Source organism: Mustela putorius, unplaced genomic scaffold (genome assembly GCF_011764305.1).
Source record: "Mustela putorius furo isolate JIRA1106 unplaced genomic scaffold, ASM1176430v1.1 tig00000592_pilon_pilon_pilon, whole genome shotgun sequence".
In the NCBI taxonomy this organism is placed as follows: domain Eukaryota; kingdom Metazoa; phylum Chordata; class Mammalia; order Carnivora; family Mustelidae; genus Mustela; species Mustela putorius.
The window spans coordinates 5,732,470-5,756,933 of NW_025421426.1; the positions used below are offsets into that span (position 1 = coordinate 5,732,470).

The window sequence follows — 24,464 nt, forward strand, 5'->3', positions numbered from 1 at the left end:
CTTCCAGGCACTGGAACTTCCCAGGGTGAAGTTCTTCCCATGCATTATCCCACTTACTAAAAAAGGCTTGATAATAGATAATGCTTAATGAGCATTAACTATGTCAAGTGCTTATATGGACTATCTCATAACCTGTACAGAAGTAAGTACTGTTTTTATATTTCTCATTTCAAAGGTGAAGAAACTAAAGCACAGAGAAGTTAGGTCATTTTGTCTAAAGTCATACACAGGAAGGAGCAAAGTCAAATCCAGGCTTTCTGGTTCCAGAGTCCAGGCTTGTGGAGGGGCTAAGAGATTGAGTGGCTTGTCCAACTCATGGGGCCATGATATGCAGTACCAGGAATTTGAACCCAGGTGTACCAGCTGCAGACTCACTTCTGTTTCAATGTGCCATGTTTCTTGGGGCTTTACGTGCTGATTTCCTATGCACCATACCCTATCCACCAAGCACCACCAAGCACCTGGGCTGGAGAGCAAGGGCTATAATCATGATCTGTCCCGCTCACAGACCTTCACTGTTTCCTAGGTGCTTCCAGGGGTCAAATCCAGACTCTTGGCCTGACTTTCAAGGTCCTCAGAGGTTGGGCTGATCTCCCATCACCCCATTCTCAGCTCACTTTGTGCATTCATCTCTCTAATCAGCTGAACTACTTGTTGCTTCTCATCCATCCTTAGTGTGGGAGTCAGACCTGGTACCCGGGGCTACATATAGCCCTTGGACATGTTCCTCTGGCCAACACAGTACTTCATGTTGTTATGTCTAGTATCAGTATGGGGTCATGCTTTCTTCCCCTACCAAGGATTATATTTCATTACTATCATTACTTATTTTGATGTTCAAATTGTTCCAGATTTGGGCAATAGAAGAAACCCCTCCAATCTGACTTTTGTGTCCTTTCAATATGTCACATGATTCTTTTGGCATATCCTTACTTTCTGGCTCAGTAAGATGGTCCAGGCTCATGTTGGCATTTCCCTGTCCCAACACTGAGATTCAGTCATTTCTCCAAGAAGCCTTTTTTTTTTTTTTTTTTTTTTAAAGTAGAGAATGGTATTTAGAAAGCAAGATCTGGGTACTAGGTGCTTATTGTTAGAGGGGTGTCATTTTTTGTAGGCTCTCTCAGCAGACAGAACTATGAAGTGTATTTACACATGGTGTTTATAATTGAGGAATTTCACTTAAAAATCTGGACTTCCCTCCTCTTTAGAAATCTGAGTATCTGATCACAGTCAGCAGGGAAACTGGCAATAATTGGTTGGAGCATGGTAGAGGATCAATAACATTAGTGTTCTCACTGAAGCATGTATTGAATGCCTTCTGTGAGCCAGCCACTATGTTAGATAACATTACTACTAATATCTGGTAATATATGAGACTGTAGTACTCTAGTACCCAGTTTTGCTTACCTTATATGGTTGTAGGCAGTAGAGTATTAATTTCTGGTCCTTGCTTTTGATTGCTTTCTTTCCTCTCTAGCTGCAAGGAAAGCTGGACATCCTAATACATCCAACTCACTCAAAGCCCAACTCAAATGCCACCTCCTCCTTGAAGCTGCCCCCAGTTTGCCCTATTGGTGGTCACATCTCCATTCTATAAGCTTTATACCCTTCTCCTAACATTTACCACCTTCTATCCTGAATTACAGATTTCTTACTCCATCTACTCTTATTAATATTTTTTCTTTTTTTAAGATTTTATTTATTTGACACAGACAGAGAGCGATCACAAGTAGGCAGAGAGGCGGGGAGGGGGGAGCAGGATCCCTGCTGAGCAGGGAGCCCGATGTGGGGCTCGATCCCTGGACCCTGAGATCATGACCTGGGCTGAAGGCAGAGGCTTAACCCACTGTGCCACCCAGGTGCCCCTAATCTTCTCTTTCTGATAAGGAGACTATATACTCCTTGAGGGCAGGGGCTGTGTCCCTCTTGCCCATAGTATGTTCCTTAAATATTAACATCAAACCTGGCATTCAATGACAATTTCCACCAGAAACAAATACTTTTGAACCTCCTATTTCATGTGGGGTAGTGTGTATATGGCAGATAGCGCTGATATAATTGTGAGCAGAACCGGCACAGTTATGTCCTCACAGAGCTTACTGACTGTTAGGGAAGATATTAAAATCATATCATATGTAGTTATAGGATGATTTAAAAAACAAATGATGGGGGCGCCTGGGTGGCTCAGTGGGTTAAAGCCTCTGCCTTCAGCTCAGCTCATGATCTCAGGGTCCTGGGATCGAGCCCCACATCAGGCTCTCTGCTCAGTGAGGAGCCTGATTCCCCCTCTCTCTCTGTCTGCTTCTCTGCCTACTTGTGATCTCCATCTGTCAAATAAATAAATAAAATCTTTTAAAAAAATTGTTTAAATGATGTATATTTGCACTCTTGTCCCCTGTTGACTTTATACATATACACATACCTTTAGAAAATATATGGTATTGGTTGATGTTTTGTTTTTCATTTCAAGGGGTTTTTTTTTTTTTTCAGCCCACAGTATGTCTTGCAGAGTTGAATAGGTTTACATCATCTTTTTTAAGTGATACGTAGTAGTCACGAGTATGGATATTTCATTTCCCTATTGTTGGACATTTAGAATGCTTTCGGTTTTCGCTTTTGCACTACAAACAAGGATGCAACAGGTCTCTCCCTGTAGTTACGCTTGTTTATCTGGTAGATTCCAAGACATCAAATTGTTGGGTCATAGGGTTATTTCTCTTTTTCATTTTTTGTTCTGAACACATCTGATCATTGGAATTCATGCATTATTTTTGTGATGAAAAAGTAAAAAATAGAAAGAAGTAGGTAGATTTTTTGTGTTGTTGGCTCTTAGGAAGTAGAGGTGCCTAATCACTGTCACATGACTGTTATATAATCTGCTAATCATTATGTAATGAAATCTGAAAAGGATGCTTCTGTTCCCCAAGCAGAGAAATCTCAGGCCTTCAACCCTGTCTAAAAGATGAGAAACACAGCTCTCTACAGAGACTTTGGGCCCACTCTGATACAAAACATCACCGCATATCAATGACTAGTGTTTCTTACTAGTAAAGCCTCCTTAAAAATCTATTTCCCTTTTGGCTGCCACAGAACCACAGATCGGTAAGGGGCTTCTTAATAGTCTCATGCAGTCTTGTAACAGTTTTGAGTCGTAGCAAAGCCAGCAAGTTCTGTGGCTTTTCTCAGCTGAAATTCCTATTAACACCATCAATTTACAAATGATTCAACGAGGAGCTTAAACCTGAGCTGATAAAGGATGAAATACACAAAGACCTTGAATGATGCTCTGAGAGCAACAGATACAGTCATCACTGCTCTTTGAATAGCATGTTGCTGGTTCTCCACATCCTTCCCTGTGTATTGTATCACTGACTCCTCTGAGACAAGATCCGCTGAGGGTAGCTGGGGACACTAAGGTTAAGAGAGAGAATAGTGCAATCAAGGAGCATCTGTTGGGCACATCCTGATCAGACAATGTGCAGAACTCAGGGGAAACACAGATGAGACAGATGAGTAAGGAGTTCCAGGTCTTCGGGGGATGTCAGGCTTAAAATGAACGAATGAATGGATATACGTATACATACACGTATACATATATGTAGATGTATAGAAAGGAAGAGGTGAGGGAAAGAACACTTACACCGAGAAAACAGCATATAGAGGCACAGAGGCCAGAAAGGTAGAAGAGCAAGATGGAGGAAGAGAACAAGGCATGAAATGGGCTCTGAGTCTCTCTCTTTTTTTAAAAAAATTAAAGATCTTATTTAGAGAGAGAGAGAGAGAGCAAGAGCTGGCAGAGGGAGAGGGAGAGAGAGAATCCCAAACAGACTCCTGGTTGAGCACAGAGTCCCATGCAGGGCTCCAGCTCACGACTCAGATCAGGACCTGAGGTGAATTCAAGAATCCTGTGGTTAGCTGAGTGAACCACCCAAGTGCCCCACTCTGAGTCTTCAATAAATGTCTGGGGTAAGTTAGAGACAGAGAGAGAGAGAGAGAGAGAGAATAATGATCCAATCGCAAATATTTTGGACAAAGTCTTGGGTATGAGTTAGGCACTTTGCAAGCAGTAAGGATTCAGTGAGTGGTGAACCACAAAAGCTGAGCCCTTGGTGAGCTCACGGTTTGGTGGGAGTAGAGACAAATCCATGAAGTGAAGTGACAAGCCACCATGACTGATGCCAGTGTAGACCACGCAGGTACCTCCAGATGTCTGGTGAAAAGTTACAAAGCAAGGAGGCGACACCTTGGCTTGGACTTCCTCAACGCTGGCTTCCATTTAGGGAAGTTGAGGGCAGAGAGAGGTCAGTTTTCTTTGACTTAACCAGGTTTTAAAAACAAAACATATTTAGAGCTTTACTATATGCTAATTATGGTAATAAGCATTTTCCATGTGTTAAATCACTTAACTCTCACATGGATCCCCGCAGGCGGTATTGTTAGTATTCCATTTTACAAGTGAAAAAGCTGAGGCTGAGAGAGGTTAGGTAACTCGCCCAAATTCACGCGGCTAGTAAGTGGCAAAGGCAAAGCTGGGAGCCCCGTTCTTAAAGAAGGCCGGTGACATCAACAGTCCTCTCCAGGCTAGATTTCATTTCGCATGATGCTGGGGATCTCACTTTCTCTCTTTAAGCCTCGGCACCTGCGTCTGTAAAATGGGGCGAGGGCTCCAACTGTTAGCTCCTGCTCAGGCGCTGTTGGGAGCGCCACTCGCGGATCACCTGGACAAGGGACCCGTCCGGGAGGCGGAGGCCGGGATCACTCAGTCCGCGCTCACAGCCCCAGCCTCCGCCGCCCAGCTCCAGACCGGTTCCCATGACAACCCGGCCAGCCACCATCCTGAGGCTGGCCTGCGTCACGTCCGGCCCGTTTGTTTCCGGGTCTAGCCCCAGTCGCGGCGGCGGCCCTCCAAGCCCCAGAGCCGGACTCCGCTACGCCTCTGCTCATTCGGCTGCCTCCCGCTTCTTCCTCCGCCGCCCACAACCGTCGGCCTCTCCCCGGCGCAACGCGCAGCTGCGACCCAGCCTCTCTTTGGACCCGCCTCCGAAGGACGTCACTTCCTGGACGAGTGTTTCCGGGTCGCCGCTTGTCCCGGGATACTGGCCTCGGTACCCTGCAGCCGGCCGGAGCAACGAGAGCCCAGGCGGGCCCGGCTCCGGCGGCGGCCGCGGCTCCCTCTGGATTTCCTCGACCCGGGCGTCCTCGGCGACAGTGCCGGGGTGAGTGCGGGGCGGCCGCGGGCGGAAACGGCGTCCGGCGCTTCCCAGGGCAGAGGGGGCGCCTGAGTCGGCGGGGCTTGGCCGACCCGGGGGTGGGGTCCACTCGCAGCCGGCGGGGGCGACGGGCGGCCCCGCCTTTTCGGCCTCCCGAGAGCCCAGCTTGTCCTCAGGATCCTCACTCCGCCGAGGGTTGCCTCGTAGACTCCTGGGACCGGCCATGGGTGGCTCAGGGCAGCTCAGCAGGAACACCCCCTCTTTGGGGACTAACCAAGCGGGAGGCCACCCTGACTCCACCGGGAGGCAGTTGCCGCGCAGTGGTCCCCAGCCTAGTCTCTGGCAGCAGATCTGGGTTTGTACTCACTGTGTGACCTTGGACAAGTCATTTCATCTTCCGAGCTTCATTTGCCTAATTGGTTAAATGGAAGTGAACGTGCCTAAGGCTGTGGTGGGGATCAAATGAGATGATGCTTGTGAAGCACGGTCTCTGACATACAGCAGGCATCCTGTAAATGATAGCTGCTGTTAATTCATTCATGCACCCAGAAGAGGCCAGAGTTTGGGACTGGGGTGTTTTTCACAACCAGTATGGCCCTCAGAGGCCGTAGGAATGACCAGGTTGGGAATAGCAGCCGCTAGCTTCTGCCCCTGCGGGGAGGCGAAACTACTTCCTTTAGAGCCCCTCTGTGGGGCAGCTGCCAGTAAGGAAGCCCGTTTTCAGCACCACTGGGGTTATATTCAGAGGTTTGCAAGGCCTCTGAATTTCTCTGGAATCTGATTGGGGTCTGGAGATCCTCTGATGTTTCACAACCCGTGCAGCATGCTTTAGATGTATGTGTCTCAGAAGCTTCAGAATTGGAATTGAGTGCAAGGGAGTGACGGGTTAGGAGGTGGAGGGGTTGAATTGCTTGCTCTCCTCTCGGTGCTCTCTGCAGGCTGAGGGAACTCAGAGCTGGCTGAAGCTAGACCAGAGATCTGTAAACCTGTGGACTGGGGCAATGCTGGGACCAAAATAGCTTTTGGCTGTGCAGGGAGGGGGCGCCTTCAAATGCTGTTTGGGGAGCGTTCTGCTTGAATGGGCCTGTTGAGGTAAAGCCAAGCTAATGCTTTGCTACCCCGAGATCATTTCAGTTCCTTTCAGTGAGGTTTTAAACAGATACAGCTTTCCTTTGAGATGCTTAAAAAATAATCTTTAGAAAGATAAAAATCCTTAAAAAGCCACCACCTCTCTGACTGTATATGTAATATTTCTCTTCATCGACTTGTTTTTCAAAGGGAGCCCAGATTGTGGGTGCAGGAAGTGCTGACCAGGCCTGTTGGCTTTGTTTGGGCACCCGCCTGACGCTGTTAGGGATGTTCACAGTGCCATTCTCCCCCCCTCCCCACCCCACCAGACTGGCACGTCATGATGTTCCAATCCTTGGGTTGCTTGGAGAAATTAACGGCTTCTGTCATTGCGCTGTCTAGTCTCCTGTAACCACGCTGTTTTTGCAGAGAGTGTGTTTTTTTGTTGTTCTCGCAGAGTGCTGGGAATAAATTGCTGGCTCTATGCTCAGAAAAGACACCAGCTATGACCAGCTACAATGCAGCCTGTTTTCTCAGAAAATGTATTCAGAAGGGATGATGTCAGCTGCCTCACCACTGGCCGGTTTCTGGCCAGCCTCTTCCCTTGGCCCTTGAGCTTACATCATAAAGAGATTTGTGGCTCTTCCAGCCCCGTTCTGTGTGGGAAGATGTGAATTTTGCTACTATAGGAATTTTTAGAACTTAACTCTGCTCGCCTGCCGTAGGATGTTCTAACTTAGCCTAGCCCTTTCAAGTAGAGCTGTCCAGCAGGTGCCGCAGGGCGGCTTTGCCTAGAAGCGGCCTAGCTCAGAGCTTGAGTCAAGGATTTGGCATTGGACGTAGGTTTGGGCCTCAGATCCACTTCTGCCTTGGGCCTCAGGGCCTACCAGATTCAAACTCCAGCTCTGACCCTTGGAAACTCCACTGCGCAGGTGGTTTCATGGCCGAACCTTGGTTTCCTTCTAACGTTATGTGGGTTAAGTGGGATGATGTAGTTAAAGCCGAAGGCCCTGTGCTTAGCTCATAGTAGGACCTCAGTGATTATTCGTTCCCTTCTCTTTCCTTACTTATCTCAGCATTCATTTCCTTTCACTTGTTTCCTCACCTGCCTATGTTGGTTCAGGATGCATCATAGATTGGTTTCCTTTCCTTGACTTTAGGATTTGGAACACCAGTTGGGCTATTCAGATCCCTTTTCCTTGTTTATTGTGTGCTAGCAACAAACAAGGGTGTGGACTGTGGTGTGATTACAGAGCAGCAGACACTGAGCTTGAGGGTGGCTGACTTCGTTTAAAAAAAAAAAAATCCGCCTCTATAGGCTCAAAGCTGACTTCCTTGGAGAAAAACCACAGCTGTATTTAGGAGTCTTGATGTCCCTCTGTTTAAATTCTTATCAGATGAACCAAAAAATAGTCCCTGGGGCCAGAGACAGGACGGAAGTTTCTCTCAGATGAATAAAAAATGGTAAATACATATGCGTTTTCTTTTCTTTCTTTTTTCTTTTCTTTTTCTTGCTTTTTTAAAAATTTTACTTATTTATTTGAGAGAGAGAGCATGAGAGGGGAAAAGGTCAGAGGGAAAAGCAAACTCCCTGTGGAGCTGGACTCCAGGATCATGACCTGAGCCGAAGACAGTGGCTTAACCAACTGAACCACCCAGGTGCCCCCATATGCGTTTTTAATAGCAAGGGCAGTGATGTCTTTTCTTGGATTGTAATAACTTTGATAATAAGCTCTTTCAATTAGAATTGAGGGCGAGGCTGTGGCTTCCCAACTGCTGCCCCCTACCCACCCCATATCTTCCCACTGCACCCATCCTAGAGCCTGGCACAGGATAGGTGCTGCATAAATACTTGTTGAACTCGGAAATCATAGGGTATGTATGGGAAGGAACACAGTGCCTCAGAGGGCAGGCTTGGAATCTTGGGTTCCCTTACCCTGGCTCCTTACAGCATGTCATGTCGTGGAGCCTCTCTGTTCCTTCTCTTTCCAGCTGATCTCTCAGGATTCTTGGGAGAGCTCAGTGAGAAACTGAAGGAGTGGCATCTTGAATTGATCATTCATTTCACCTGTTTGATCAGACACCTACTGTGTGCCAGGCTGTGTGTTAGGCACCCTGGTGAACAAAACAGATGTGGTCCTTGCCTTTGCGGAGCTTACTGGGTAAGGGGGGGGTACAAAGAGAAAGGAAGTTAGTAAATGAATAAATAAAGTTGGTAATTTCAGATGGTGATTATCCCACGATAATGGGATCCCAAGGGACTGGGAAGCAGGGAGTTGCCAGTGAGGTACCTGTGGGTGACATTTGAACTAATGCTTGAGTAACGAGAGTAAGCCGGCTATGGGAAAGATCAGAGGAAGAACGTGCAAAAGGAACAACATGGGCAAAGGTCCTGAGACAGGAATGAGCTTGGTGGGTTTGAGGAACAGACAGAAAGGTCCCTGTGGGTAAAACTTAGAGGGAAAGGGAAGGCAGCTGTGAGAGGGCGCAGGAGTAGACCATGTGAAGCCTTTGACCTTGGTCAGGAGGTAGAATTTTATCCTAATGGACTTATGTTTGCCTCCTGTGCTTCTTAAGTGTATTTGTCCCTGAAGCATTGGGCTCCCTTGGCAGGGCGGTGGGTGGGAGAAGGCGGCCTCTCTGTCCCCAGTTCTCCCGCACAGCTCACGCTCACCTCATAGTTCAGATCTTCCAAGAGTCTTCCCAAAGGAGAAGGCAGGCGAGCGGCTCGAGATGTGGATGACTTTATGGGCCTCATGGTTGCTGCCAGGTTTGTAGGCAGCACAGGGCTGTCCCCTCCCCTCAGCTTCCTTCTCAGTCCCGCGCTGTCTCCACAGCCAGCAAGAGCCTCCTGCACTTAGACAGGTGCTTATGAAGCACAGACCCCTGGCTCTGTGCTTGGGTTCCCTTAGCGAGGAATTTAGTTAGGATCCCTGTGCCTGTAGCTAGTGGTCAGAGTGGACGAGGCTGGAAATGCACATCGCCTCCTGGGCAGACATGTTCGCCCGCTCTGATCGTAGCTTCTTGAGAATGTGCGCTGTTGTGGCAGGGGGCCGGCCCGTCCAGAGAGCAGCAGTAGCCGCTCGTGTGTGTCAAGGGCTTGTCCCGAGCCAGTCCTCTGTGAAGAGCTTTATATACTCATGGCACATGACCTTCCACCAAATATGGACTGTAGGTACTATTACCAACCCCTATTTTCAGAGGGGAAAACTGAGGCCCACAGAGGCTGAGTAATTTGCCCAGAGAAGCAGACCCAAGAGTCACACCCAGGCAGTCTGGCTTTGGGATCTGTTGGTGATGCCTGTGCCGCGCTGCCCACTGCACCCACCCAGCCCTGGCAGCGCCCTCTGTGAACCCAGATTTGCTCCCGGCCTTCTGGCACCAACCCTGTTGCTTGCTCTGTGCATGTTCTACTCACCAGCAGCCAAGCAGACAGCGAGAATGTATAAATCTGGTGTAGCCCAGCTCAGAATGTTCTGTCCTCTCCCAGTGGGACTATAAACCTCTCTAAAGGTGTGTGGGGGGGGGGGCGCCTGGACGGCTCAGCCGTTAAGTGTCTGCCTTTGGCTCAGGTCATGACCCCAGGGTCCTGGGATAGATCCCCACATCGGGCTCCTTGGTCTGTGGGAAGCCTGCTTTTCCCTCTCCCACTCCCCCTGCTTGTGTTGCCTCTTTCGCTGTGTCTCTCTCTGTCAAAAATTAAATACAATCTTTAAAATAAATAAATAAAAGAAGGTATGGGGGAATGCAGGCTGTCAAAGGCGGGTGAGGCGACCCCTAGTAGGACAGCCCTCTCCCTCTTCCTTCGAGCTCTTCAGGTGCTTCCCGGGCATCTTTGAGTCAAATGTACTGTCGGGGCGTGGGCTCCTGTCCTGATGGTGCCTGCAGCCTCATCTCTGGGCGCCCCCTTCCCTTGCCCTCGCTGCTTCAGCTGCACTGGCCTGCCTTCTGCTCAAAGGCCAAGCTCCTTCCTGCCTCAGGAAAGCAGGGCGCGGCGGTCAAGGGCGAGACTTCAGAGCCAGGCGCTAGGGCTCAGCTCTGCCTCTTCGTGGTTCCAGATCTTTGGGCACTTTCTTAATATTTCTTTGTCTTAATTTTCACATCTGTTAAATGGGGATCCCGCCTCCTAGGGTCGTTTAAGACAATGAAATGCGTTTGTGTGCCTAAGTGCCCGGCGCACAGTAGGCGCCGACAGTGTTCCTCGGGGCCTTCCTCCCTGGCGGTGCTGCTGCTGTTACGGTCTCCGCCCGCCTCTCTGCCCAGCGAAGCCCGCATTCTTCAGGTCTGACTCGCACTGCCCAGGCTGGGGGTGGGGCCTTTCTAAGACTCCTCCTCCCTGCAAACCCAGGTTGGAGCTGTACTCTTCACTCAGGAGTTCAGCAAAGTCACGGACCTGTTCGTTTCCACGACAACTTGGCATATAGTCCGTGTTCGGTAAATGTGGTGAATGAATGAGCAGAAAGGGACCCAGGGCTGGTGATGCCTGGGGTAGCTCAGGCCAGTTCTGCCTCTCATTTTGTCTCAGCAGCCACGCTTGGGCACGTGGACCATTTCGAGGAATGACGTGCTTCTTGTTCTTCCCTTTCCAGAGCGCGCCCCCAGTGCGGGTGGGCACCATGTCAGTGCTTTTAGCCATGGCCCTGCCTCGAACCCAGAAACCATGGAGGAGATAAGGTAGCCCCCTCCCCGTCTCTGGATCAGATGGGGAAGCCCAGTTCAATGGATACGAAATATAAGGATGACTTATTTCGGAAGTACGTGCAGTTCCATGAGGGCAGAGTGGACACTACCCCCAGCAAGCAGCGGCCTGGCAGTGATGAGTACCTTCGAGTGGCAGCCTCGGCCCTGCTCAGCCTACACAAGGTGGATCCCTTCTATCGATTCCGGCTGATCCAGTTCTATGAGGTGGTGGAGAGCTCCCTGCGCTCGCTCAGCTCTTCCAGCCTGCGGGCTTTGCACTGCGCCTTCAGTGTGCTGGAAACGGTGGGCGTCAACCTCTTCCTCTACCCGTGGAAGAAGGAATTCAGAAGCATCAAGGTAAGGTCTAGGGAAGGGCCAACCGCACTGTTCTGCCTTCTTCCCCTCCCAGACCCACTTGAGAGGGCTTGTGCCAATTACTGCCTCCTCTGCCCACAGACTCTCCTGTCTTCCCCACTGCCTTTGCCATAACAACTGGAAATACTCCCCCTTACCCACCCCACCCCCCGCTGGGGGAGGCTCCCTACTTGCTGTCTGACCAGTGTCATCTCTTTACTGGGTCCCTGCCCCTGGCAGCTCCCACGTGAAGCTGTGAGGTTGGAAAGGTAGGCAGCACCCTAGTGATACAGGGCCTTGAAGCCCAGGGCATAGGGCTTAAATTGACCCTAAGCAGGCTGGGAATCAGGGCAGGCCAGGGTCAGGTTTCCATTTGCAAAGCATCCTTCTGGCTGTTGGATAGGAAATAGACTAGTGGGGGCGGCGAGAACAGTTAGGAGGCTGCCATGGAAGTTGGGGTACCCTGAGAGCCGGTTTGGACTGGGTGGTAACAGACAGGAGGCTGGAGGATGGATTTAAGAGAGAAAGAGAACTCGGAATCATTCCGAAGCCAGGTGATGGCTCAGGAGAGCTTCCACAAAGCCAGACGATTCTTCAGAACTTGCAGACATGCCCAAAAGGAATATTCTACTCACTCACTGGGCGTTCTGCCTCTGCTCTCATACCTTCTCTTTAGGCCTGTTTGCCCTGTTTCCTCCTCATCTGGAGCAGAGCTGCTGAGCCCCGTATGGGAAGCCGGCAGCTTTGTACCCTCCGCTCGAGGCAGGAGTACCATGCGGTCTCCTGCGCCCGATGCGCTGAGCCAGCCTCTGCCTGCTGCAGTGATTGGTTGCCGAGATCCTTCCTCCCCGCTGCTCCCCCTATGCTTCCAGAGGCTCTGCCCTGGGTGTGCCGGGCTCTGGAACCGGCTCTGCATGTGTCTCAGAGAGCAAACGGTGCCTCTGTTTTTCTGTCCCCTTCTCCTTAGACCTACACGGGCCCCTTCGTTTATTATGTCAAGTCGTCGTTACTGGAAGAGGACATCCGAGCCATCCTGCATTACATGGGCTACGTGCCTGAGTTAGGGACTGCGTACAGACTCAAGGAGCTTGTGGAGACCCTCCAGGTGAAGATGGTCTCCTTTGAGCTCTTTCTGGCCAAGGTGGAGTGTGAGCAGATGCTGGAAATCCACTCACAAGTCAAGGACAAGGGCTACTCCGAGCTGGACGTGGTGAACGAGCGCAAAAGCAGCACGGAGGATGTGCGGGGCTGCTCGGAGGCCCTGCGGCGGCGGGCTGAGGGCCGGGAGCACCTGACGGCCTCCATGGCCCGCGTGGCGCTGCAGAAGTCAGCCAGCGAGCGGGCGGCCAAGGACTACTACAAGCCGAGGGTGACCAAGCCCTCGAGGTCGGTAGATGCCTACGACAGCTACTGGGAGAGCCGGAAGCCACCCCTGAAGGCCTCGCTGAGCCTGCGGAAGGAGCCCACGGCGCCAGACGTGGGGGACGACCTCAAGGATGAGATCATTCGCCCGTCTGCTTCGCTGCTGACCATGTCCAGCTCCCCCCATGGAAGCCCAGATGACCTGCCGTCCGCCTCCCCCAGCAACGGCCTCGGCCTGCTGCGTGGCACATACTTCTCCGCTCAGGACGACGTGGATCTGTACACAGACTCGGAGCCCAGGGCCGCATACCGGAGGCAGGACGCCCTGCGGCCGGACGTGTGGCTGGTCCGAAACGATGCCCACCCCGTCTACCACAAGCGCTCACCCCCCGCCAAAGAGTCCTCCCTGTCCAAGTGCCAAAACTGCGGGCTGTCCTGCAACTCCTCCCTCTGCCAGCGCTGCGACAGCCTGCTCGCGGGTCCCCCAGCCTCCAAGCCCGGCGCCTTCTCTGGCAAGCCCTCCGCCCACGACAGCCTGGCCCATGGGTCATCTCTGCGGGAGAAGTACGCTGGCCAGACGCAGGGCCTTGAGCGGCTGCCACACCTCCACCCAAAACCCAAGACCCCCACCACAGCCACCTCCCGCTGTGGCTTCTGCAACCGCCCGGGTGCCACCAACACCTGCACCCAGTGTTCGAAAGTCTCCTGCGACGGCTGTCTCAGCGCCTACCATTACGACCCCTGCTGCAAAAAGAATGAGCTGCACAAGTTCATGCCCAACAACCAGCTGAACTACAAGTCCACCCAGCTCTCCCATCTCGTGTACAGATAGACTGGACCTTGCACCCCCTGCTCCAAGGGCTACGCCACTGACTTTCCGGTTCCCCGTTCCGGGGAAGAAGTGTTAGTGTGTTGATCTCAGAAGCAGAGACCTGCATCTGACCATGTAGGTGTCGGGGATCGTGGGCGTGGCTGCGCCATATGGGAGTTCACTGGGTGGCCCAGATATTTCATCTGGTGGCTGCTTTGTCGCCTGACAAGGGAGAGGGTGGCACTTCCGTTCAGATTCATTTTTGCTAATCTCTCCACTCCTGTTGCGTTGTTCGTTTTGTTTTCGGAGAGGATTTCTAACTCCGAGACCCTTGTCAACACCCACCCACCCCCCAGACTCCACCCCCCCCCCCCCCCCGCCAACCACCACCACCACTCCAAAGCCAACTTGGACTGGGAAGGGCCCTCCAGGTCACCTCCAAATGCCCACCTGGAGCGCCGAGCTAGAGGCCTGTTGGCTTGTGAAATGAGCCCTCCTGCCACACCGGGCCTCTTCCCATGGCTCATCCTTTGGCCGCCCCCTTCCCAAACACAAGGATCCCCACCTGGACTCCCCCCACCCTGCTGACTTCCTCCTGTCCAAGTCTCCAGGGTGGGCGGAGTCCAGCTGTCCCTGAATGGCATCCTGTTGCCACTGCAGCTCGGTGCGGCCCGTGTGTCCGAGCGCTTTGCTCCAGCACATCCAGGTGTGGCCTTCCATGGCAGGATGGACTGTTCCCCCTTTCTGTTGTTTGCACATGCCCTTCTCACTGTACTGTAAATAGATTATTTTTGAGATTTATTTTTAAATAAATATTCAACTTGCCGTGTGTTTCAAAGTGGTTAAAACATGAATTATGTAGCTATTTATACAAACGGCCTGGGTTCTTCAGTCTTCCAAGGGAGGGTCTCGTGCCCTTCCGTGTTGTACCCTACACAAACCACAGCCCGAGGATAGAGCGGAGAGTGTGGGGGCAGAGACAGACGATGTCCCGGAGTCGGTGGAGAGCCACTGTCTTCCCTACAATAAATCTCTATATACCTACCTCCAGTGTACACTTAGGGGGCTAGCATGGGCTGGGTCGGGGGGCGCGGTCTCTGCACCTGTGGACCGCAGTAACGTAGTGACCTTCAGGACCCTTGCCCTGCAGATCAATAGCCTGGTCTTTGTCTCTTGCTGCATGTGAACCTCGCACTCCAAACCTCTGGAGTCTTGTTTCAGAAGGAAAATCCTGTGGGATTCCCCCTCCCCTCCATCTCAGCCTTCTTCGCCTGTTTCCGGGACTCTGCGACATCAGTGATCTTTTTTGCACTAAAAGTGGGCCCGAGTCAGCGTGTGCCCATCACACGGACGTTTCCTGAGACACTCAGCTGAGCCTCAGCACTTCCAAACCTGAAGGCCCCTTAAACTCTGAGTGACTGACCCCTGGATCTTCCTTTTGGGGTGCAGAGCAGGAGTGGGGCAAGAATTTGAAAATAAAACCACTTCCTTGTGAACTACTATATTTTAACCATAAGTGTTTGTGATGTACAGAATATTATAGGAATTTACATGCAGTGGGTTTTCTGGTAGTAGAAGGAGGTATTCAGCTCTTGAACAAATTTAAATCTGGCTGAATCCTGAGGTCACTGAATTTGCTCATGTTCTTCCAACTCGGTTGAGTGATTTTAAGGTTTTCCAAATCTTCTATGGCTCTTTTTTATATATCTGGTAGAGCACATGTAGATACTCAATGTGTATATACAGCTGAATTTCAACCCCTTTATTACTAAGACCAGGCCACTCGGGTCATCATCTTTGATGTTCTTCCTTTCCACATTTCAGAAGTGTCGATGCCTGTTTTACTCCTGAGAGCACTAGTTTGCTAGTTTTCCGTTCCCAGATCGCTCCAGCCTACGGGAACTCTACCAACTGTGATGCCAGGTCACTTGTGCCACCAGTGGGCAGAAGCAGGAGTGCCCACCTCATCCTGGGAGAGAAGGTTTGGCGCACATGTCATCACGGAGATGCTGTTGTGTTCACAGACTGGAACAGAAAACGCTCTGCCCCTGTTCTTGGTGTGTACCTTCTTGTATGAGGTTGCTGTGATTGAGCTGGATAAAATATATGCTAATTTAAAAAGGCAGATGTTTTACATTTGATTTCTACTAAGAATTGAAATGTTGAGAGATGATTTAAAAAATAATAAAGTGTCTTCCATTATTAAACCAGGCGTTTGGGGTTTTATGTCCCTCCCTCCCTGCTGCTGTTGAAGTTTGGGTTGCCTGGATTTTTTTGTTTGTTTTGCTCAAACCGCATTCTTCAATGACAGGACTCACATTTTCTCCTCCACAGAACTGAGACGTGACAATAGCCGGCATTCGGCATTCGTGAGCTCACACCGTGAGCCGGGTTATGCTGGGACTTTACGTGCATGATCCCATGTAACAGCGTTCAGCTTTCCTGTTTGCTAGGTCGTATTACGATCCCCGCCTGTAAGGTGTGCAGAAAATGAGGTGTGCAGAGCTCAGCGTGTTTCTTTCTTTCTTTCTTTCTTTTTTTTTTAAAGATTTTATTTATTTATTTGACAGACAGAGATCACAAATAGGCAGAGAGGCAGGCAGAGAGAGGAGGAAGCAGGCTCCCTGCTGAGCAGAGAGCCCAATGTGGGGCTTGATCCCAGGATCCTGGAATCATGACCTAAGCTGAAGGCAGAGGCTTTAACCCACTGAGCCACCCAGGCACCCCTCAGCTGTATTTGTTAGGTCTGGGACCACAGACTCCAGGAGAAACGATTGTTGGTGGTAACACTGGAGGACATAATGACAAAAATTAATTACATCTTTAATTCTTTTGGTCCATTTGAATGCCGAGGAGGAAGTCCGTTCACTGCTAGCTTGTCTTGACCGAGGAGGAAGCAGGTATTGGGCATGGGCAGAATCTGAGCTGGATGTTCGGTTGCCTTCTGTTTGGAGCAGGCCATACTGCTTTCCATCTGCAGCCATGGTAGATCACTTCAAAAATCAGTTTAGGGGTTTTTTATTTTTTTTTTATTTTTTATTTTTTTTTTTTTTTAAAGATTTATTTATTTATTTGACAGAGAGAGATCACAAGTAAGCAGAGAGGCAGGCAGAGAGAGAGAGAGGAGGAAGCAGGCTCCCCGCCGAGCAGAGAGCCCGATGCGGGACTCGATCCCAGGACCCTGAGATCATGACCTGAGCCGAAGGCAGCGGCTTAACCCACTGAGCCACCCAGGCGCCCCAGTTTAGGGGTTTTTTAAAAGGAAGGTTGACTTGAAAGCGAGATGTATGGCGAAAACCATGAGGGTGGTGTAAGAGCAGCCGTGGTTTGGGACATCCAGGCTCTCGGTAGCAGCAGAGTCTCTGCAGGACTGACCACGGCTGGGTTGGCCCCGACAGGGCCCCTCAGCTGTCGGGGAGAGAAGAAGCAGTTTTCTCCATTTCACGCATTTTGCATTGGCAAACAAATCATCCAGGCCTCGGGCCAGACCAAGGCCCGGGGAAGCGTTGGGGTTGGTGTCAGCTACAGCATAGGAAATGGCACTGCTGGGCACGGCGGCTTCCTGGAGACGCACACCCGGCCCTGGGAGAGCAGAGGAAGCCAGACACTCACTCCTGCATCCAAAGCAGAGCGGTGACTTCAGAGCAGATCGCCTCATCCGGGGATGTAAGTGACAAGCATATTTAACATCATCAGGCCCACCAGCTGTCCGCTAGCTCTGCCGCCAGCTCCCAGCACCCATCTGTGACACCCCCCACGCCTCACTACCAGTCTCAGAGGGATAAGGATGGCGGCAGATGGTCCAGACTGAACCCCGCTCTCCGCTCACCCTTTCTCCCTTGGTAATGCAAGCCCTGATTTTTTAGGCCCATGGCCATCCAGAACGAAGACTGCCTATCACAGCCTCTCCTGTAGCTGGGCATGGTTAAGCGCCCGTGTCTGGTCGCTGGGACCGAGAGGTGGTTTGTGTGGCTTCCTAAATGTGTCTTTCACAGGATCTTGTCCTTCTTCCCACCCTACTCCTCCTTCCTGGCTGGAACGGCTGTGTTGGCTGGAGTGGAGCAACCATGTGAGACTGAGGCGGAGAAGAGGGCGGGGCAGCAGTTGGAAGGGGCCGGTCCCTGAGGCTCGGGAAGCCGCCACGGTTCCCAGCCTGCCCTGCCTACCGCCAGAGGTTTTATGTAAGAAAGGCATGAACTATTAACCTTGCTTAAACCACATTCCCTCCCCACCCCATTTTCTCACTGAAGAAACCTTTTTATTTACAAATTTTATGTACATTGAACCCAGATTCAACAACACAGCAGTTATCAAGTTGCAGCCGACCTGGTCTCCTTTCTTTTCTTTTCTTTTTTTTTTTTAAGATTTTATTTATTTCTTTGACAGACATCACAAGTAGGCAGAGAGACAGGCAGAGAGAGGAGGAAGCAGGCTCTTTGTGGAGCAGAGAGCCCGATACGGGACTTGATCCCAGGACCCTGAGATCATGACCTGAGCCGAAGGCAGAGGCTTTAACCCACTGAGCCACCCAGGCGCCCCTAGTCCTTGTCTTTTAGGTACACACACTGAAATATTCACAAATGAAATAGGTATCTGGAATTTGCTTCAAAGAAATTTAGGAGGGAAGTGGATGGACAGATAGAAAGAAGGGCTCCTGGGTGGCTCAGTGGGTTAAAGCCTCTGCCTTCGGCTCAGGTCATGATCTCAGGGTTCTGGGATGGAGCCCCAAGTCGGGCTGGGCTCTCTGCTCCGTAAGGAGCCTGCTTCCCTGCCCCTCTCTCTCTGCCTGCCTCTCTGCCTACTTGTGACCTCTGTCTGTCAAATAAATAAATAAAATCTTCTTTAAAAAAATAAATAAAAAAATAAAAAACAAGGACTTTGATTTATTTATTTTTTTTAAGTTTTATTTATTTAAGTAATCTCGGCATCCAACGCAGGGCTTGAACTCACGACCCCGATCAAGAATCACCATGCTCTTCTGACTGAGCCTGACTCCCCAAGACAAGGACTTTCAGTGCACCGTATCGGTATGCAATCAGAGTTCTGAAATCCAGTTGTCCTAGAAATCCATGTTTTAGAAACCATATCAGGGCTCAAATAAGGTCTCCACATCGCAATGGTGGATAGATCTTTAAATCACGTTTACCCTGAAGGCTGTCCTTGTAGAGTGTAGGGACACAATCTTCCTCATTTTTTTTCTCCTTGAGATGTTTTTGTTAAGCTGGATTTCTAGTCCTTCCGAGCTTGCCCGAGCCTGCATTCTGCTGATTGCAGCCGCGCTGTTGTTTGATGCGTTCCTCTGTTTTCTCAGTCTCCGGAGTAGTGGCGCTTTATTTTTTCCCCCCATTCCTGTTTATTTGCTGCACGTTGTACAAAAGTAGAAAAATAAACATCTCATGAGTATGGATCAGGGCTGCATAAATAAGGGGTTGAGAGGAAATAACTTAAGGCAGGGGTGAGGCTTTGTGCCTAGGAAAGGTCCGGGTCCCAGGCGGGCTGAGCGTGGGGCCCTGGGTTCTTAGACACACATGTCTCCGCTGGCAACACACTTCAGGTCCCATGTGAGGAGGCGGAGGAGGTTGAACGTGACGGAGGCCTCGAGGCAGCCCTGGGACTCCTTTGGGGCCTTCTGGAGCCGGTGCAGCCAGTGGTGGAGGAGGCCCCGGGCTCTGGGTCCTGCTGTGGGCAGAGCTGGGACACAAGCCTGGAGCTCCGAGTGCACGTGGCGCAGCAGGCGGAGGGGCTGGTCCAGGACGACCCCCAGGGACGAGTCAGCCATGGCCCCCAGGACCTTCAACGTCAAGGCTAGCTCAGCCTCCAAGGCCACGGGGCGCTCCCAGGCCTGCAGCACTCTCAGGTCCCTGTCCTGAGGGAAGAGGCAAGAGCCGCAGCTCCAGTTCTTCAGCGAGAGCGCATTTTCTAGGGCATCCTTGGCCTTCCTGATGGCTTTCAGCTCGCTCGGTGACAGAGACTGGAACCTGCTCATGAGGCAGCCCCTTCTGGTTGAGGTGGGGTTGGAAGTAGGGACAGAGCCCGCTCCAGTCAAGCCCAGCAGCAAGGTCACCAGCACCAGGACCCACGCTGTCGCCATGGCCAGATCCCCACTGCTTTCCCCGCTGCATGGCTCTGCTTTTAGCCAGGCTGCCTGGGCAGCCCCGGCTGATGTAGGTAAAGGGAAAAGGCAAGTGGAAATTGGAATCTCCACTTGCACGGGAAAGGCGCTTGTGGGCGGGGCCAGTCCTTTCCCAGGTGAGCACGTGGGTCTGGGTGAGGCCACCCAGGCGCAGAGACAGGGGAGCCCGCAGGTCCCTTCCCCGGACCTGGCCAGAAGGAAAGAGAAACTGAAATTCACTCACAGGAGAACACCTTGTTTCCGAGAAGTCCCTGTGGCTGGACAGCCTTCGGCTTCGGGCCAACCTTTGGGGGCCTTGGGGAACCCCTTACCGAGGCCGAGGCAGGTGGAGGGATGGGAAAGCGACTCGAGTGGGGTGGGGGCTGGGAGGCGTGGGTGAGGCCACCTTCGAGGCCTAGGGGGCTTTGAGGTGCTGCTGGTTTGCTCTGCTTTTGCTTTTGTTTCCCGTGCTTTGGGCAGCATGTCTAATAAATCTTTGCCAAATCCTATGTCAGGCATTTCCCCCTGTTTTCTGCTAGGACTTTTATAGTTTTAGGTCTTACATTTAGGCCTTTAGTCCATTTGTGAGTTAAGTTTTATATACGTCTTAAGGGAAGGGTCTAACTTCACTTTCTTGTGTTCGGATATCCCGTTTCCCCACCACTGTCTGTTGAGGCTGTCTGAACCCTACTGTGTGTTCTGTTGAAGCCCATTTGGCCGCATACGTGAGGGTTTACGTCTGACTCTATTCTGTTCCACTGGTCTGTACATCTACCTTTATGCCAGTCCGATAGTATTTTGATGATTGTAGCTTTGTGTGTAACATGTTTTGAAATCAGGAAGTGTGAGGAGTCAAACATTGTCTTTTTAAAGATTGTTTCAACTATTCAGGGGCCTTTGAGATCCAATATAAATGTTAGGACTTTTTTTTTTTCTATTTCTATAAAATTGCCATTGGGATTTTGATAGGAATTGCATTGAATCGGCAGATTGCTATGGGTTGAATGGACATTGTTACGATATTAAGTCTTCCAACCCATGAACACAGGATGTCTTTGCCTTTATTTGTGTCTTTAATTTCTTCCAGTAATGTTTTCAGTGTACAAGTCTTTTGCTTCCTTGGTTTATTTCCAAGTATTTTATTCTTGTTGATGCTATTGTGAGTGGAATTGTTTTCACAATTTCCTTTTCAAATTGCTCATTGTTTGTGTATGGATAAATGGTAGCTGATTTTTTATGTGTTAATTTTGTATCCTGCAACTTGAATTCATTTATTAGTTCTTTGTTTTTAAAGATTTTATTTATTTATTTGACAGACAGAGATCACAAGTAGGCAGAGAGGCAGGCAGAGAGAGAGGAGGAAGCAAGCTCCCCACTGAGCAGAGAGCCTGAGGCGGAACTCCATCCCAGGACCTTGAGATCATGATCCGAGCCGAAGGCAGAGGCTTAACCCACTGAGCCACCCAGGCGCCCACATTTATTAGTTCTAACAGAGTTTTGTGTGTGTGTGTGTGTGTGCGTGTGTGTGTACGTGTGCGTGTGTGTGTGTGTGTGAAATCTTTAGAGTTTTCTACATATAAGATCATGTTATCTGAGAACAGATACAATTTTACTTCTTTCTTTCCAGTTTGGATGCCTTTTGTTTCCTTTTCTTGCCTAATTGCTCTGGCTGAGACTGCTAATACTGTGTTGAATTCAAGTAGCAAGAGTGGGCATCCTTGCTTTGTTCCTGATCCTGGAGGAGGAGCTTCCAGTCTCTCACCAGTGAGTATGATGTTTGCTGTGGCCCATATATTTTCATATGGGCCTTTATTATGTTGAGGTAATTTCTTTCTGTGCCCAGTATGTTGAGTGTCTTTATCATAAAAGTGTGCTGGGGCGCCTGGGTGGCTCAGTGGGTTAAGCCTCTGCCTTCGGCTCAGGTCATGATCTCAGGGTCCTGGGATGGAGTCCCACATCGGGTTCTCTACTCTCTACATTGGGCTCAGCGGGGAGCCGGCTCCCCCACCCCCCGCCTGCCTCTCTGCCTACTTGTGATCTCTCTCTCTGTCAAAAAAAAAATAAATAAATAAAATTTTAAAATTTAAAAGTGTGTTGAATTTTGTTAAACTTTCTTTTCTGCAAAAACCCTGTGGTTTTTGTCCTTCATTCTGTCCCTGTGGTACATCACATGGTAGTTGCCTTTTGAGGCTTGCTCAGACTTAGGTTTGATTTTTGGGGAATGAGAGTAAGTCATAGATGTTTAGTTCCTTTGTCAGGAGGCACGTGACGTTGCATTCTCTGCCTTTGGGGTAGTTAACAGCCATTAGAACTGTTGTTTGGGGCTTCGATCGGTCATTTCATTGGAAGTTGCAAAATGCAGATATTCCAATTGTAGTATTCCCTTGCGACCAGAATACTTCTATAAAAAAAACTTCTTTTTTTTTTTTTTTTTTTTTAAATAAAGATTTTATTTATTTAACAGACAGAGATCACAAGTAGGCAGAGAGGCAGGCAGAGAGAGGAGGAAGCAGGCTCCCGGCTGAGCAGAGAGCCGGATGCGGGGCTCGATCCCAGGACCCTGGGATCATGACCTGAGCCGAAGGCAGAGGCTTTAACCCACTGAGCCACCCAGGCGCCCCTAAAAAAAACTTCTTTGTGGTGGTATGACCTTCCACATGTGATAAAATTGTATAGAACTAAACACACACACACCCTGTTGCACAGTACATGTAAAACAGATACAGTTTGAACAAGGTCTGTGGCTTGTACCAATGTCAGTTTTCCGGTTGAGATACTGTTGTGTATTTGTGCAAGACTTTACTACTGGGTGCAGTATACATAGGACCTTTTTGCATTTTTTTTTCAACTTCCTATAAGTTTATAATTATTTTTTTTAAAAGAAAAAGAAACTTCCCTTAGCTACTAGTTGACTGTTAGTAGTTTAAGTGAGAGAAATGCTTAATTATTTGCCTTTATTTTATTACTATTTTTAAAAATAAGCTCTAGGCCCAGTGTGGGGCTTGAACTCACAACCCCAAGATCAAGAGTCACATGCTGTACCGACTGAGCCAGCCAGGTGCACCCTTTGCCTTCATTTTCACTTAATAAAGCAGATGCCTTAGCATCTCCCAATAGTGACTAATTTTTTAAAAAGTATCATTAACTCATTGATTTCAGCACATACATATATTTTTTAAAACTTCAGTATATTCTAAGTATTTTAGTTCTTTATATTATTATGTCTTTTTAGTGAACAGAGCTTATTCTTTAAAAAATCTATATTTTATTTATTTTTCTTTTATCTCTCTCTCTCTCTCTCATACAAGCAGGGGGAGCAGCAGGCAGAGGGAGAAGCAGGCTCCCCCCGAGCAGGGAGCCCAATGTGGGGGCCGCTCCCAGACTCTAGGATCATGACCTCAGCCAAAGGCAGAGGCTTTAACCCACTGAGCCACCCAGACGCCCCCATACTTACACTTTAAATTAAAATTCAGGACCACAGGATTTTTACTTGAACTCATCTTTTTCCCATGCTAAGAATCCTGGTTCTCAAGGACTCTAGGAAAGATTTTATTTTTGATTTTAATTTTGCCACCTATGACCAGACCTTATCTTGACTGAGAGGAGGGTGTCTTGGCCCCTTGGAGAGAGTCTTAGATACCCCCCTACGGATGGGGGCAGAACTGAGGCTCCTGTTTGCAAATTTCCAGGTAGGATTAACTCCCGGTTGCCCAGGACTCCGCTAGTCAATGGGACATCAGAGATATGGTTGAAGCCAGGGCAGGGGTCGTGCAGTTCCAGTGCATTTCTTTCCCTTCTCTGCCCCAGACGAGCCTCTGCTCCGGCGTTGATCTTTCTAGCCTTCCTTCGTGCTTCCACTGCACTTGTCTGCATCCTAAAGCATCATCGTTTCACATGGTTTTGCGTGGTTTTATGGGCGCTTGTCACGTTGTATTCGCCCGCAGCTCTCTCTCCTCTCCTCTCTGTGCTCTGAGATTTAACTGCACTGATGCGTTCATTCTAGTTGCATCCATCCGTCCGTCCTCTCCCTGCCCCGCAGAGCACCTTCCAGGACTGTGCCACGGCTTATCCGCACTCCTGGTGAGAAACAGCTTGTTTTCAGTGAGGCACTACTGCAAATATTCTTACGAGTGTCTCCTGGTGCAAGAGTGTGTAAGAATTTTTCTAGGGCAGGGGTGGGCAGGCTTTTTCTGTAAATGGTTAGGTAGTGAGTATTTTTGGCTTCAGGATCCAAGAGGAAAAAGAAAAGTTATGCAGGTACTTACATAATGAGAGAAAAAAATTTCCATACATTTAAAAAAAAATTTATTTATTTGAGAGAGAAAGATAGTGACAGAGATAGGGAGAGAGAGAGCATGAGCAGGGAGGGGAGGAGAAGGCTCCCCGCCGAGCAGGGAGCCCGATGCAGGCTCCATCCCAGGACCCCAGGATCATGACCTGAGCTGAAGGCAGGTGCTTAACCAATGGAGCCACCCAGGCGCCCCTTCCGTAAATTTTTAATTAAAAAATTCAAAGCTTTATGTATGGGTATTGAAATTTGAATTTCATATCGTTTTCAGGTCACGAAATAGTCCTTTGAATTTTTTTTCAAAAAATGCGGGTTTGGTCCGCACACAGTGGTCTGCTCCAGGGCATGAATCTCGGAGGGAATTCCTGGGTTGAAGGGTGACAGGTGTCGCTAACTCTATGAGGCACTGCCAGACGCTCTTCAAAGTGATTCTTTCCATCTGGACTCCGACCAGAGGACAGACTTCCTGTCTCCCTACTGCTCTGTCCCATCGATGCTCTCCACTTAGCGCATAGCTCTCGCTGTGGCTTTGTTTGTAATCACATTACGAAATGTGAAGGGGACTTGCAGAGTGCTCCC

The 24,464-nt window shown here is 49.8% G+C and overlaps 2 protein-coding genes across 3 annotated transcripts; one reads left to right on the forward strand and one right to left on the reverse strand.

The window, feature by feature from the left end:
• Positions 1-4,898: 4,898 nt before the first annotated feature.
• Positions 4,899-15,692, forward strand: SPATA2 (spermatogenesis associated 2). 2 transcript variants are annotated; one of them, XR_001178495.2, is made up of 4 exons: positions 4,899-5,216; positions 10,868-11,315; positions 12,280-13,620; positions 15,310-15,692. XR_001178495.2 is itself a non-coding variant. In XM_013053187.2 (3 exons), exons 2-3 carry the CDS (start codon positions 10,980-10,982, stop codon positions 13,504-13,506), a joined length of 1,563 nt encoding a protein of 520 aa, XP_012908641.1. In that variant the 5' UTR covers positions 4,899-5,216; positions 10,868-10,979; the 3' UTR covers positions 13,507-15,692. The 2 variants fall into 2 exon arrangements, 1 of the variants encoding a protein (XP_012908641.1); XM_013053187.2 differs by having other exon boundaries at positions 12,280-15,692.
• A 2,719-nt stretch (positions 15,693-18,411) lies between these two features.
• On the reverse strand, positions 18,412-19,682 carry LOC101681310 (interferon lambda-1-like). The gene has a single exon (XM_004746218.3). The coding sequence runs from the start codon at positions 19,574-19,576 to the stop codon at positions 19,004-19,006; it is 573 nt and encodes a 190-aa protein (XP_004746275.1). The 5' UTR covers positions 19,577-19,682; the 3' UTR covers positions 18,412-19,003.
• Between the last annotated feature and the right edge of the window lie 4,782 nt (positions 19,683-24,464).